The sequence below is a fragment of the Spea bombifrons genome, chromosome 13 (genome assembly GCF_027358695.1).
Source record: "Spea bombifrons isolate aSpeBom1 chromosome 13, aSpeBom1.2.pri, whole genome shotgun sequence".
In the NCBI taxonomy this organism is placed as follows: domain Eukaryota; kingdom Metazoa; phylum Chordata; class Amphibia; order Anura; family Pelobatidae; genus Spea; species Spea bombifrons.
In genome coordinates this window covers 15,808,408-15,823,444 of record NC_071099.1, presented here as the reverse complement: position 1 = coordinate 15,823,444, position 15,037 = coordinate 15,808,408, and the positions used below count along the sequence as shown (strand labels likewise).

Sequence of the window (15,037 nt, the reverse complement as noted above, 5' to 3'; positions counted from 1 at the left end):
ACGCACACACACATACATACACGCGCACACACACTTGCGTTAGCTGGAAATGTCCAGCTGGCTACCACTCAATGCGCATCCATGCAAGATCTAAAGCCATTGATTTTAACAGGCGAGATACACTGCATGCGCAGAAAGCATACTTAAGTATGCTTCTCGCTTCCGTAGACGCCAGTAGGGGAGGAGGAAATAAGACAGAAGTCTCATTTTCTAGCCTTCCTAAAATAAGAATGCATTACCCCATTGACGATCAGTAAAAAGGGGCTTTAATATTTTTTTTTACTACAAAATAAGGCTGACCGGTTCCTCTGATGGAGAAGAATAACCACCCCCATCACCGGAACAGCTTTAATCTGTCATCATCACGACTTGAACAAGGGGAAGGTGGATCATTTTCACTGGGTAGGTGCTGACTTCAAATAGATAAGGAACAAAGTAGATCAGAGGACGTCCTGAGACAGAATGATCTCCTGCGGCTGTTGGTGAACTACAAATCCCATGATCCTTTACTGGAGGCCTTTTTTTAACCAGGTTTGGGAACAGTTAGTTCTGTGCAGAACAGTTAACTAATATATCACCAACTATCTGCAAATACAGTGAGTTATCCCCAAATACCAGTGTGATATAAAAAGAAAAAACCTTTGCTGTCCTGATCTCCCTCCTGGTGACCCAAAGACCGGGTTATCCCATCACTTTAATGCCAAAACTTACAGAAGAATCCATTTATTTTAAATCAAAATCCATATTCACACAGGAGGAGGAACCGGAGGAGTGATTAGTGTTCAATATTCTGCTTTTACGCTCTCGTTTTTTTCCATATTGAAAAACCAGTTATAGCCGACTGCAAAACGTGAAACCTACCCGGCCTCAAAGTCCCAAATTAAAGTGCAAAGAAATTGTAGAAATGAACAAAAACAAAATCAGAGCTAGTATCGTTTTACTATACACTTTCTCTTTTAGACGGATTAACCGTTTACAGCCCGCGTGAAACGGAACGCCAGTCTCCTGGTACCAGGGACGCTTCCGCGCACGTGCCCAGAAGCTCCTCGCCCCCGCACCGGTTTTATATCCAGCGGCGCCGACGAGGTCCTCAGACCCACGCTGAGAAATTACACGGGCCGATACGGGCACCCAAATATATTTATCCGAAAGGCTGCCGCGCCGCTCTCGATGCATTCACGGGGCAGCGACCTGCACGTTGCTTTCCTGTTAAGTGTTTGTTTGTTTTATGTAGTTGTTGAGTGGACTTTTATGCCAAATGCTTGTTGATTCATGCCCACTCTGGTCCACCTTCCACCCAAGAAGGGCTTTGACAGCTGCATGGAGAGTGCCACAGAATCCGCAGAAAATAGCTACGTCTGAACTTATAGAGCAAGAAACAACGGATGTTCCAGCCGGGTATATTTCTCGGACGAAGGGGAAAAGGCTGGAGCATCAGTCCCCGGGATCCTCGGGCAGGTCACACAGGAGACCGTCAAGATCATCTGCAGACGTAGAGAATAGATGGAAGAGGTTAGAAGGGGAGTCGGCGTTTGGGGGGGTGACGGGAACTGTGAAAAATTGGTTGAAATTGAGAGGGTGGGTGGTCTCATTGGGGTGAGATAGGAAAGGCTTTTAGATTCGAGAGAGGGAGGAATTATTTTGAGTGACGGGACTTACCTGCATCCCAGTCGGCGGAAGCCGGTGGCTGGGGCGCTTTATTCTGTGTCGTGCTGGAAGATGGCCGAGGATGTAGGGTTTCATTACTGTTCAAATCTGTGTCTTCAGACGTTGGTTGGACTGGAAACTAACAGGATACGTGCGTTATGAGATATAGAAAAATACTATCCTTGTTCTAGCGTCAGACTATCTACCCCACCACTCCTAAACGCTGTGCTTTAATTACCCTCGGAGTCCTGCATTCCTCGCCCGGGGGGTAGATTTTCACTATGTTGTTGGGCGTCACATTGAGATAGTGGTTTCGGTGAGAAGGAGAGAAGACGCCAACCTGTATGAGGAGGAACAAACAAAACGAATATTCTGAATATTCTGTCGTTTTATAACCAAAGAGGGAATGTTTTGAGAAGATGGCACGACAGTCCCTGAAGAAAATCAGCTTCTCTCTGCAAAGTTACAGCGGAGAATAGGAGGGCCGAAAGGCAAAAGTCAGAGAAGCCCAGTGAGATCTCCGTGCTAAATCAGACCCTTAATGGCTACATACTGGCAAATGCAACATTCAGTGTTAGATACCCAACCAAAAAGCTGGAATTCCTACTAAGCTCTTAACCCCCAAAGGTATTTAAACTTTCTAAAGCGCAGTCGCGTAACACCTCGATTCAAACATAGCCGAGCTTCACGCAAACTTCCATCTCATCCATAGAGGGCGCTATCCTACAGGCAGCTGCCTAAAGGACAATGCTGATCTATGAAAGAGGGGGGACTGGATAAGTGCCATACAGACAACTTCTCGTTGTTATCTTTATGAATTAACAATCACAGTCCACATTTTAGGCAAAGACCCACCGGCTAGCTCTCCATTAGGTTTTTTGAATATGTCCCACAACAAAGAATCTAGAATTCTAGATTGTGAACTCGTTTGCAGAGGGATCTCCAAGTCAAATTGTTATGTTATGCACTACTTGTCATGTCCCATTTACCTATTATTGTACAGCACTGCGGAGCTTAGCAGTAATGCCATAGAACCAGGTTTCTTTTCTCCTCCAGTGGTCATATTATCTTTCATTTATATAGCGCCCACAGTTTACGCAGCGCTTAATACAATCCATATATTCAAGGGGTCTGACAAGACGAGAATTGACAGACTTAGACAAACCGATACATTAGGTGGAGAGGCTCGGCTCGCAAGCTTACAATCTTGAGGGAATGGGGTGACAAACATAAGGCACAGAGGTGAGAGGTAGTGTGGTGGTTGTATCAGTGATAAGGAAGTTCTAGCAGCTAAGATGGTGCGGCTTCTCTGAAGAAGTGGGTTTTTAGATGTTTCTTGAATGTCGGGAGGGAGGGTGAATGTTGAAGGTTCGGTGGAAGTAGATTCCAGAGATATGGGGCACCCCAAGTGAAATCTTGTAGATGGGAAAAGGAAGAGGTGATAAGCGAGGAGGAGAGCCTTAGCCCATGGGAAGAATGTAGGGATCGAGTAAGAGTATTTGCTTATGTATGGGGGAGCAGTGTTATGGAGGGGCAGACTGCAGAGTCAAGTCAAGACAGTGGAATGCCAACCAGAAGAGTGTTGCAGTAGTCGAGACGGGAAATGGTAAGTGAATGAATGTGGATTCTTGGGTGAATCCCATTGTCATCCCAAATGGCAAATAACCTTTGGTTCTGCTGAAGCTCAGATACCAAAACGTTAGAGAGCAGACACTATAACCCTGGCACAAAGCAGCTGAATCAGATGCTGCCCTAAATAAATTGGATGTTCTTGGCACGTCCACCTCAGCATGGTTTGTTCTGTTCATAGTAGCTTTACACGCCCAGCAACACTTTGATGAAACTGATGTCCTTGTGCCTGTTCATTCGTATGCGCTTCAAATTATACACAGAGGAAATGGTTTTATGGGATTTTGTTGGGACTCCAAAGAGTTCTGAATATTATATAGTTTGAAGCATTTAAGAACGTCTGACTTTTTGGCGATAGATGTTGATTTACGAGTGGTCTCTGATACAAAGAAACCTCCTTACCAATGTGAAGGCCCATAAGGACACATATACCCGGGGCACTGCTTCATTCCATCACACTTACCAGGGGCAAGTTATTCAGCCAAAATGAATTGTAGATGATGCAGTTAAAAGAAATACCCACGTTGGCAGCCTCAACTCACTCAATGGGTGCCTTGGTGAAGCCATTTCCACCAGACACCGTACCTGCTTTAAGAGAAGAACGCTGCCGATCTTCAGCTCGCTCTCCCTCTCCTCCAGCAAGAGATGGTGGACTGTACCCTGTATATCGCCTGCAGGAGACAGAGAACATGAGTGAAATGCAGAACCGTGTTCAGATATTAACCTTTGCTTTTCAGTACCGCTGACAGCCACCATTTAAAATATAAAATAAAAAACATTGGCCTAACCAGATCTACATGGTGCAGCTACTGTTAGTGAGAAGGGTGGGACGGAAAAGTTAATGCAGATAAGATGAAAGCCAGCGAGTTCAGCGTCTCTCTCACCTGTGGGGTCCCTGAACACTGCACTTGCGTCTCCATTAGCTGGTGTGAGGGACTTCAGAATCACCGCCATCTGAGGGACCTTGTTCTTCTGCAACTGTTTTAAGGCTGCCTGTAAGGGAATAAATCGACATCTAAACAAACCGGGAGCTCAGGGAAGCCAAGAGGCAGATCGCCGGTTACTACAAGCACAAGGAACAGTCACATAAATGCAGGCTGAGCATCAACAACTGCTGGAGAGCTATCTTGGGGTCACGCTTACCATCATTCCCCCCCACATTAGGTAACAGGGAGGCTCGTTTATTCATGAACAGCTAACCACGTTCAATAACTTACAAAAACAGGAAAACTGACAGGACTGACACTTTAAAAAAAACAACTAATAGTAATTAGTCTCACTTTCTGTTGAATGGATTAATGTTCTTACCTTCCGCAGTACCATGACCACGCTGTATGTCCTCAGAAAGCAGCCAGGGTCATTCTCGTCCAATCCCAAATCACCTTTCATGGTCGCCCATGGTCCTCGGATAAAATTCTCTTCCCCTGTTTGCTGAGAGGTTGAAGCTTCCTGAAAGGACATTTTTGTGCATAATAAGGACCTCGGCATTACGGAGTAAATTAGGAAAAGGGGTAAAGAATATCAGGATGGGAGAATGAGAATTCAGCTATGAGAGAAAACAAGGACAAAAAGCTCTACCTTGCTGCAGAGTCTCGCTCGTGCACCATGGCTCGGTGTGTGAGGAGCAGAGACCAAGATCTCCTCCAGCGCCCGGCCTCTCATCTGCAAAGAGAAGATAGAAAATGTCAGTAACACATTACGTATCACACATCTTCCCGAGGCTTCCTCAGCACCCTTCAGCCTGAGAGAGACAATAAGGGAAGAGACACATTGTAACAGCTCCCTTAAGCATAGATATGATGTTGTATGAAAGCTGCTCAGTCCAACCTGGTAAAGACCATATACAGGTCCTTAGGCTTTAACCGATTAATGCGACAGTAAACCTTAATCACAAAAACTTCCCGATATTATCACCTGCTGGGGGAGCAGTCCAGCAGGACCGGGGAACTTCCTCTCTTTTGGGGTCGGCGTCTCCCAAGATAACCTCCGAGGTATCTGATTAGCTGCTGTGACCAACTGTAACAGATGGTTTGTTACCACAGGCGTCTGGAGAGAGCTTGGAGTAAGGACACGTGGTGACGTAAGGGTTGACCTGGACATTTGGGGAGTACTGTGGGCATGGTCCACTGGACTAACGTGCTGCCATGCCTGGCCGTTCACAAGCTGTAACGAGTTACCAGGTGGCTCTTTTTGAGTTGTACTTTGGAGTTCGCGTGAAACCGGAGACGGCCCTCTCCGTGGTGTGAGAAAGAGAGTGTCTGTGCTGCTCAGGCAGGGCTTTTTGGCTGTGGGTTCTAAGAGACATGACTGGTAACCAGAAGGGGAGTTGGTGTCCATATTGGGACACTTTGACGTGCCAGAAGGTGTCCTGGGGAAGCCTTGGCCAGATCCATGAACCAGACTGTGAGCATTTGCAGTCGGACGCAGCTGGAAGACCGATGAGTTATTCTTACAGGAGTTGCTCTGATTGGACGCTCCAATTTCTGCCTTCGATATACCCCTTGATTCAGAGATCTGGCAGTGCGCTCCTGGCACTTCTTCTAACTCGCTGCACAATGACAGAAGTTCTTCATCATCCACATCCTGAGCACAGTATGGTGCCCTCTGAGACCCGCCAGACCTTACAGCCACTAAAGAAGGTTCTGGCGGCTGCCTGGTAGCGAGACATGGTTTAAGGCCAATGCCCTTGGAGTCCTCTCTGAGTTGAGACGTGTTATAAGAGATGGGTCTCAGTCGTCTATTCTTGGTGGGCACCGTACAAGGTGTGCTGGACTCTGTATCTTCCAAAACAGACAGGAAGTCCTACAAGAAGAACCAACCTCAAATTAGCTACGTGAAGGTAAAAGATATGCTAATCATATGTATTGATTCACTGTATATAGCACCATCATATACCACATCGAGGTACGATGGGTAAACGGGACACAACCACTGCACAGAACAAAAAGGGAGGTCGATAGAAGTTTACAACCTGTAGATGCCTACAAGACTAACGCAGAACGGATGAAAGACATCCACGTGAATTTGAATCATTGACCCTTCACCTCAAACCAAACTGAAACCTTCAGCAGCAGCCAACAGGAATGAAATATTCCATTACCAGTGCAAATGAACAGCAACTTCAAACCATTTACTCACTAACGAGCACAGGCCCAGTATACAGGTGGACCTCTGATTGGCAGAGGTGGATCATTCCAAATAAAGTAGGGGGGTTTGTATAAAAGCATTATTATTATTCAAAGCGATAACTGTAGTGTAATCACCAAAGCAGCCACTGAAATGCTACACATTTACCTCTTAATTACTATTTTATACACCCATGAATGAGCCACCTGTGCCCTTTCAAGACCACCCCGCAGAAGGCAAGCCAAGCTGGGTTAGTGGTCCTGAAATCCAGTTCATATGCTGACCAGCTGCGTAAGCAATGTTCATTACCGCGTGGATTTAACCCATTAGTTACGGAATCAGCGCTATATTTCAGAACGACTCTTCTTTTCAGCCGATCTTGCTACGTTACTAATATATTAAAAAACTAAGTCTATGTTAACCGTGTGAGCGGGGCAGGCGCGTCTTACCTCATCATCAAAGTCTTCGGATTCTAACGAGAAGAGGTTTTGCAGACTCACAGCCTAAATGCGGGACAAAAAAAAAAGCAAAATGAAACGAGAAGCCGCAAAGAACAGCGGAATAGTCTTCACGGGGGTGATTGTTAGGCGCGCCGGATAGAGACGATGCGACGCACGGTCAAAAGGCCAGAAAACGGACATATTTAGTACTGATGGGCAAACTGAGTTGGATTAGATTGCAAGTTCTTGGGACTACTTAGGTCTCTTCTTTTCCTGAAGTTGCTTCAAAAGCTTGCAATCTAATGCAGAAATCTTTACCTAATGTGCTTGTTGCCCTCCACGACTACCCCTCTATACCACCCACCCATAACAGTACAGGGGGGAGAAGGGATTAATCAAAGGGGTGGGACAGGCAAGAGTTCAACACTCTGGGGAAGAAAACGTTCAGAGCAAGCAGAAACAAACACATATAAAGACTATTGGGGGTCAGATAGCCGCCGGCGCCCCTTCCTCATCAATTCACCATGTTCGGTGGGTAGGTGCCACTGGACAGACGTTGTAAACGAGCCCTTAAACATCTGTGGCACGGAAAAGTCGCTACAGTGCTACTGACATCCGGTTTCAAACTTCCGGCGTTTTGGAACGCAAGGGGTCCGTTGATGCGGTTCAGGACTCTCAGTCCCGCCCCTCGCCGCGTCCTTAAAGATACAGCGATAACTGCCATGGCCAGGTGGCTTTGGTGATGGAGACTTCCATGCCCAAAGCTCCTTGGTGCCAAGGAAGCAAAAGGATTGTGCGTGTGTTTAAATGGGCATCATGGGAGTTGTAGTTTCACAACAGATGGAGCTACACCTCCCCCACAGTAGGGGGACAAGCCACCCTATTCGTCCTCTGCCCCACCCTTAGGGGTAATATTTTGCCCCTTCTGGAAACATGTCTGTGGATGCCAATGGCCCCCGCGGACTACTTTAATACCTAGGAGGGCCTACGCCCCTTTTCTAGAGAAATTACAGAGTCTTAAAACATTGCCTCGCATCTTCATCCAGCCATGATTGGGGTCACAAGAGTAAAGGACACGCGAGTCCCCTGCACCCCGACCGTGTGTATGTGATGTGCGCCTGCTTGGTGGCAATCGTTGGCGCTGCAGACGTTCCTCCTACATGGAGGGTACTTGGGCAGCCCCGATGCATTTTATTATTCCGTACGGCGGATACTTCACGGCAGATGCCTTTGAGGCTGCGGAAGCCTCTTGCGGAGGGTGCGAGAGTCCATCGCGGCGCTGTGAGTCAGACTCTGCAGTGAGTCACGGAGCAGAACAGCATAAGGACCTTTCGATGAGGACATGAGGCGAATGTGTAATTTCACCGGCGTCTGAGCCCTGCGGATCAAAGTCTTCTCACAGGGAACGGCAGAGCTTGCCCACATATCTCTGCAGAGCGTCGCACGTCTACACAACTCCTCCAGCTTTTACATATCAGCAGCGTAGTTACAGATCTGTACCGTTATACCCCTCTATGACGGTTTGTATGACATCACACGCTCACTTTGCCCCTCTTCCCTTAATAATAGCGGCCGTGCAGAACGTTCCCCATTGGTGAATACGTCCGACGCCACCTGGGTGGGTGATTAGTAGGTGGCCAGGTGTGCCTTGCGTTTCTGCTTGTGCTGGTGAAACTGTATGACATCATAGCGAACAGCAAAGCATGTAAGGATTAAGCAGATATTGTAATTCCATTCGACAAAGATGGACGAGGGCGGACATTGAAGTCGTGTTAGCGAGCGGGTCAAAGGAAGACAGGCGTGGAGAAGAGGAAAGATCTTGAGATGGATGAGCATTTAGAGAGCGTCCAAAGACGGTCACCTTCTCTGTGTGTTCTCTTTAATCTTACGAGACACTCCATGTTGTCTGTAGATCACACGCAATGTACATTCCTCCGCTAACAAGTTGCCATCAATGCTATGGAGTCTAGTCTGGTCAATGTTAAAGCAGGGACCTGTACGAGTCATCCCAGTAAGAAAATCCACAGGTATATTGGCAGTTATGATGAGAGCAGGTGATGGGTCGGCACTTTATGTAGCGGTATCATGCCAATTACCCCAATGATAAATAATATACCCCCTCTAGGGAACGTGTGAATTTTTTGGTGTTAACGTTCTGTGTGATTATGGGATGGATATCGTGTTCCCTTTCTTTTTCCAGAAAGATCAGATGTTTCTGAAGAGCAATAACACTTATAAAAAAAAAAACCCCAGCTATGTTTCCATGGAAACCGTCTCCGGACCCAGCTTGTACCCAGAGCCTTCTACAGCGGGACAGAGAGAGAAATGATGAAGCCGCAGTCATTCATTTCTCCCAGAATTGATCAAAGTGTTGCCCACACGCGAGTCGGGAGGTGCGGAGGTTGGATGGGGGTAGCGTATCTAGCCGTGGTTGGGTGGGCAATAGAAGGGGCAAAGGGTAAAGCTAAACCCTACCCCCACCCATCTGCACATCTTTTATGGGTAACTGGGCCACAGGCCGGCGCCACAGACACTCGAGCGATCATGATGTCACCCTCTGCCCACATTATAGGGCAGATTTGTCACGTCACCCTCCAGTGGTCACAATGTTGTCCTGACAGGACATCTGAAACTGAGATTGACCAGATACAGCCGGTGATTTTGCATTAAGATTTTGTTGTACACATTTGATTTGAGCTGCATATTAACAGTTAATACTATATATATATATATATATATATATATATATATATATATATATATATACACAGAGGCCCTTTATCACTCCCATCACTCCTGTGTTCCAATGGCCCTTTATCACTCCCATCACTCCCGTGTTCCAATGGCCCTTTATCACTCCCATCACTCCTGTGTTCCAATGGCCCTTTATCACTCCCATCACTCCTGTGCTCCAATGGCCCTTTATCACTCCCATCACTCCTGTGTTCCAATGGCCCTTTATCACTCCCATCACTCCTGTGTTCCAATGGCCCTTTATCACTCCCATCACTCCTGTGTTCCAATGGCTCTTTATCACTTCTATCACTCCTGTGTTCCAATGGCACGTTGTGTTCGCTGACCCAAGTTTAAGTTTAAAGGGCTAATTGAAAACCCTTTTGCAATTATGTTACAGACAGAAATGTGTGTGTAGTTAGATAGATAGATAGATAGACAGATAGAGGTAAACGCATAGAATACGAGGAAACAGATAAAGCATTGCGCGGTCCCTTTAAGGAGTGTGTCTTTTGCTCGAAGCCGCGCCCCATTTTTAGGTATCACGCCCTCCCCATGGCAGTCTATTTTTAGGACCACGAGTCACGTGACACTGGGGGGTTAACGTCACTGAATGTTGTTGTTGGTGGAGAGCGAGAGATTGCAAAAAAAGAGAGTGTAAAAAAGAGACGGCGAAGAAAAAGAGATCGCGAGGACCAATGAGAAGTTACAGAATGGATGTCGGCTGGAAATAAGAGAGACTTCCAGGAGGCAGCCAGCTAATCGACTGCAAACTGAAAGATGACAGCTTCTAGACACTCCCCCATGAGAGACTCCCAAGCCGACATCCACTGAAAGAGACTGTCATCCACTGAGTGATCAAGAAGAGACAGCTGCATTCATCCAGCAGGAGAAACATTCAGTAAGGTGGAAGAGCATCCATTCAGCCGTCCCTAAAGAGACAAGCAGCCACCCTGAAAGGTGAGACATGCATCATCTGAGAGACAGACAAGAGACTGCAGAGAACATTTTCTGAAGCCGGATGCATTTAGCAAGGGAGAGCAAGCAAGAAAATCATCCTCTTCCACGAGATACCAGAGAAAACGTGACATCATCCACTGATACCCAGCCACAGAGAAAACGTGACATCATCCACTGATACCCAGCCACAGAGAAAACGTGACATCATCCACTGATACCCAGCCACAGAGAAAACGTGACATCATCCACTGATACCCAGCCACAGAGAAAACGTGACATCATCCACTGATACCCAGCCACAGAGAAAACGTGACATCATCCACCAAAAGAAATCCTGCCACTGAGTGAGGCAAGTAAGTGACTGACATTAAAAAAACCATCCATCTTTTGTAGGGTAATAGGAAGCCTCCACTTATTGGTAATACTGGTGAACAGATCCACCTAAAGAGGCAAAAACTCGAGAGACTGCCAGCATCCACCGAGACAGCTGAACTTGATCCACATTGGGTGGACACTCGTGTGAAGGTAACTTGTTTGAGAGATAATGGGTTAATGGTGGTGGCAGAAGGGCATCCGGTGTATTCATGGTATATAAATGGGTTTGCTGGAGAGGGTTCTTAAAACAGGGAGTGTCACATAATATTATATATATATATACCTTTATATACCTTTATATACATCCATATACAGCATAATGTTTAGAGGGGGTATGTTGGGTTGGCGAGTGGTATAACTATAATAGTAGTATAATAGTATAGTGCAATGAACAAGACAAGCAGGGTTATGGGGGGTGTTATTAGGGTAACGTATATTACATGGCTATGAGTATTAGGGTTACGTATATTACATGGATATGAGTATTAGGGTTACGTATATTACATGGATATGAGTATTAGGGTTACGTATATTACATGGATATGAGTATTAGGGTTACGTATATTACATGGATATGAGTATTGGGGTTACGTATATTACATGGCTATGAGTATTAGGGTTACGTATATTACATGGCTATGAGTATTAGGGTTACGTATATTACATGGCTATGAGTATTAGGGTTACGTATATTACATGGCTATGAGTATTAGGGTTACGTATATTACATGGCTATGAGTATTAGGGTTATGTATATTACATGGATATGAGTATTAGGGTTACGTATATTACATGGATATGAGTATTAGGGTATATATATATTACATGGATATAAGACAGGGTTTTCTGTCAGTCGGAGTATTAGGGGGAGGGGTTTTCTGTCAGTCGGAGTATTGGGGGGTGGGGTTTTCTGTTAGTCGGAGTATTAGGGGGTGGGGTTTTCTGTCAGTCGGAGTATTAGGGGGAGGGGTTTTCTGTCGGAGTATTAGGGGGTAGGGTTTTTCTGTCAGTCGGGGTATTAGGGGTAGGGGTTTTCTGTAAGTCGGGGTATTAGGGGGTAGGGGTTTTCTGTCAGTTGGGGTATTAGGGGTAGGAGTTTTCTGTCAGTCGGAGCATTAGGGGGTGGGGTTTTCTGTCAGTCGGAGTATTAGGGGGTAGGGGTTTTCTGTCAGTCGGAGTATTAGGGGGTAGGGGTTTTCTGTCTGTCGGAGTATTAGGGGGTGGGGTTTTCTGTCAGTCGGAGTATTAGGGGGTAGGGGTTTTCTGTCAGTCGGGGTATTAGGGGTAGGGGTTTTCTGTCAGTCGGGGTATTAGGGGGTAGGTTCGTGCGGCCCCTTGCTTGGGCCCCTCTGCCGCCGGGGCCCGATTTCGTGCGGCCCCTTCGCTTGGGCCCCTCTGCCGCCGGGGCCCGATTTCGTGCGGCCCCTTGCTTGGGCCCCCCTGCCGCCGGGGCCCGGTCGCAGCCGCGACCCCTGCGACCCCGGTAGGTACGCCACTGGGGGTAGGGGTTTTCTGTTAGTCGGAGTATTAGGGGGTGGGGTTTTCTGTCAGTCGGGGTATTAGGGGTAGGGATTTTCTGTCAGTCGGGGTATTAGGGGGTAGGGGTTTTCTGTCAGTCGGGGTATTAGGGGTAGGGGTTTTCTGTCAGTCGGGGTATTAGGGGGTAGGGGTTTTCTGTCAGTCGGGGTATTAGGGGTAGGGGTTTTCTTTGGATATAAGTATTAGGGCCTGGGCACATTAGGATTTCCGTGGTAGGTGTATCAGGGCTGTCACAGGCCGTGGGTTCTCTGGGGGCTGGGATTATTGGGAGTAGGGATTTTCTGTCAGTATGAGATCCTGTGTGTTATACGGATAGGAGGATTGTAATTGCCATTAAACGTCACCATATAGGGGTTAAACGTATAGCAGTATTAGGGATAAGGAGTTGCTGTGAGGATACCGAGTATTCTAATGATGTGTTTGTGATGGCAGATACTAGAAGGAGGATGGGGGGGGGGGACATATGGCCGTATATGTTGGTGTTGACGCGTTCACATGAAATGCTGTTATTTATTTAATAGGGGGCCATGTCTGCTTTATGGTATCCTATAGATTCAGTCATGTCAGGTTTATAGTATCCTATATGATATTCAGCATTCGGCCAGCCATACTCAGCATTAGTAAAGTAATACGAGTATAAGTTTTGGGATAAATGAGTTCATGCTATTATTGCTAGAAAGTTCCGTGGTAACGTTACGGGGTTCCAAGCGTCAGAGTGCTGGATTGGAGGGTGTTGGATGCGGTTTACGGGGTGATTGTGGCTGGCAGTATCGCCATTAGATTCTAAATGGCTGCTAAATGTTTAGTTCTGGCTCCTAAGTCTTTCATACATTGATGTCTATAGATGCGCCCCTTCCTCTGGTTATTTAATTAACGTTCCTCCAATCTATTCCCCTTCATTGCGAGTCTCGACACGAGGACGGGGACTAGTGTCCGAGCAGACGTTTAGCCCGTGTGCCCTGGGGCCAGTACGGGCCTGTCCAACCGGCGAGACAAACACATGTCATGGGTATTTTGGCATTATTTAAACTTTAAACCTTTAAGTTGGACCAATTTATTGGTTGCTGTTGTGATAAGACTGCTTCTTATCTACTGAGAGGATGGTAGATAAGTGGAACAGCCTCCCAGCAGAAGTGCACGCATGGGATAGGCAAGGAATGAGTCTTTACAGCAGGAAAAAACGGGCGACTAGATGACCGAATGGATCTATCTATCTATCTATCTATCTATCTATCTATCTATCTATCTATCTATCTATCTATCTATCTATCTATCTATCTATCTATCTATCTATCTATATAACCCCCATTGCATCATACTTTCCAAATGTCCTGTTTTTGGAGAACCTGCCCCTTTTCCCTCCCCTGATGCCCCTCTCTTCTAGGAGCGCAGAATGTTAGCTGGGTATGAGGGTATCGCTGGGTTCTACAGCCCTGAACGTCACAATAATGTGTTTATAAACAACAGGCAATTTGTTTGCAAACTAAATCGTGTAAATATAAAAACATAAAAAGTCCTGCCCCTTTACGCATGGTATAAGACAACTACATGTATGTAGCGTGTGTCAAGTGGATCAGGATCCCATGTGTGAAGCCACCTATAGCCAGGTGAGATTACACGTGAACACGTCGGCACCTATATATTGATGCAAATAATAAGTCCTTAGCTAATTAAAGGGACAGCCCCCCCCTGTAATTCATCGTAAGAGCCCGGTGTTGCGCAATCCATCCCTTTCTGTGAGTGTATGGATTCTACGCATTGCTGGGAGGCGGCTTGAGAACGTATATCTGTCCGCAAGGAAGGTCCTTCTGATAAATACGCATTCAGCTCCCGTTTGTTTCTGTATACAGCCGGAAGGGCCGGTGATCGTCTCTCCTGTATACGATTACTTCTCATTGGAAATAGATTGCATACAGTAGATGTTTAGGTTATATAGGTGACCGCTTATATGTACGTTGGAACGTTTGGCTTTACGAGGACAGAAACCGAGATAAATCCATAACCCGATCCAGCACCAAAAATCATTTATTATCGTATTTGCTCGATTATAAGACGACCCCCCCTAAAATTTGAATATTAATTTAGGTAAAGAAAGGAAAAAGCCTGAATATAAGACTACCCTATAGAGAAAAAGTTTTAATAGTAAATATTAATTCACATGTAAACTATTTCTTCATATTTAATAAAAACTATGATTGAGAAAAAGGCAACTCTTGTTTTTATTTCCTTTTATTTGCCAACCTGCCCCCCCTGATGTGCCTTATACCCCCCTAAATGCCACTCTGCCCCCAGATATACCACTCTGCCCACTTAGTAGAGAACACAGCTGTGTGAAAGGTATTAAATTGAACCATATTTATTTTTGAATGAAGCATCCAATACCCCAGCCCCCCCACCCCGCCGCACAATGTATAGATCAATCTTTCTTCTTCAAAGTGAGGATGTGATCTCTGAAAATGATCCATGAGGCTGCCGGTTCTCTAAGCGTTTCGGAAAGTCTGACTGCTCTCAGAACTGTAACTATTTAGCTGCCTGGAGAATTAAGACAGATGCTATAATAAATACAGAGCAGGTTTAGTGCTCACAGG

The 15,037-nt window shown here is 46.1% G+C and overlaps 1 protein-coding gene across 1 annotated transcript; it reads right to left on the bottom strand.

Moving 5' to 3' along the window:
* Window positions 1-920: 920 nt before the first annotated feature.
* HROB (homologous recombination factor with OB-fold) lies at window positions 921-7,468 on the bottom strand. Its single transcript, XM_053453851.1, has 10 exons — window positions 7,366-7,468; window positions 6,852-6,905; window positions 5,191-6,078; window positions 4,855-4,938; window positions 4,585-4,725; window positions 4,161-4,269; window positions 3,862-3,947; window positions 1,886-1,987; window positions 1,660-1,786; window positions 921-1,484 (listed from the first exon to the last, which is right to left on the bottom strand). The coding sequence occupies exons 1-10, from the start codon at window positions 7,366-7,368 to the stop codon at window positions 1,435-1,437; spliced, it is 1,644 nt and encodes a 547-aa protein (XP_053309826.1). The 5' UTR covers window positions 7,369-7,468; the 3' UTR covers window positions 921-1,434.
* Between the last annotated feature and the right edge of the window lie 7,569 nt (window positions 7,469-15,037).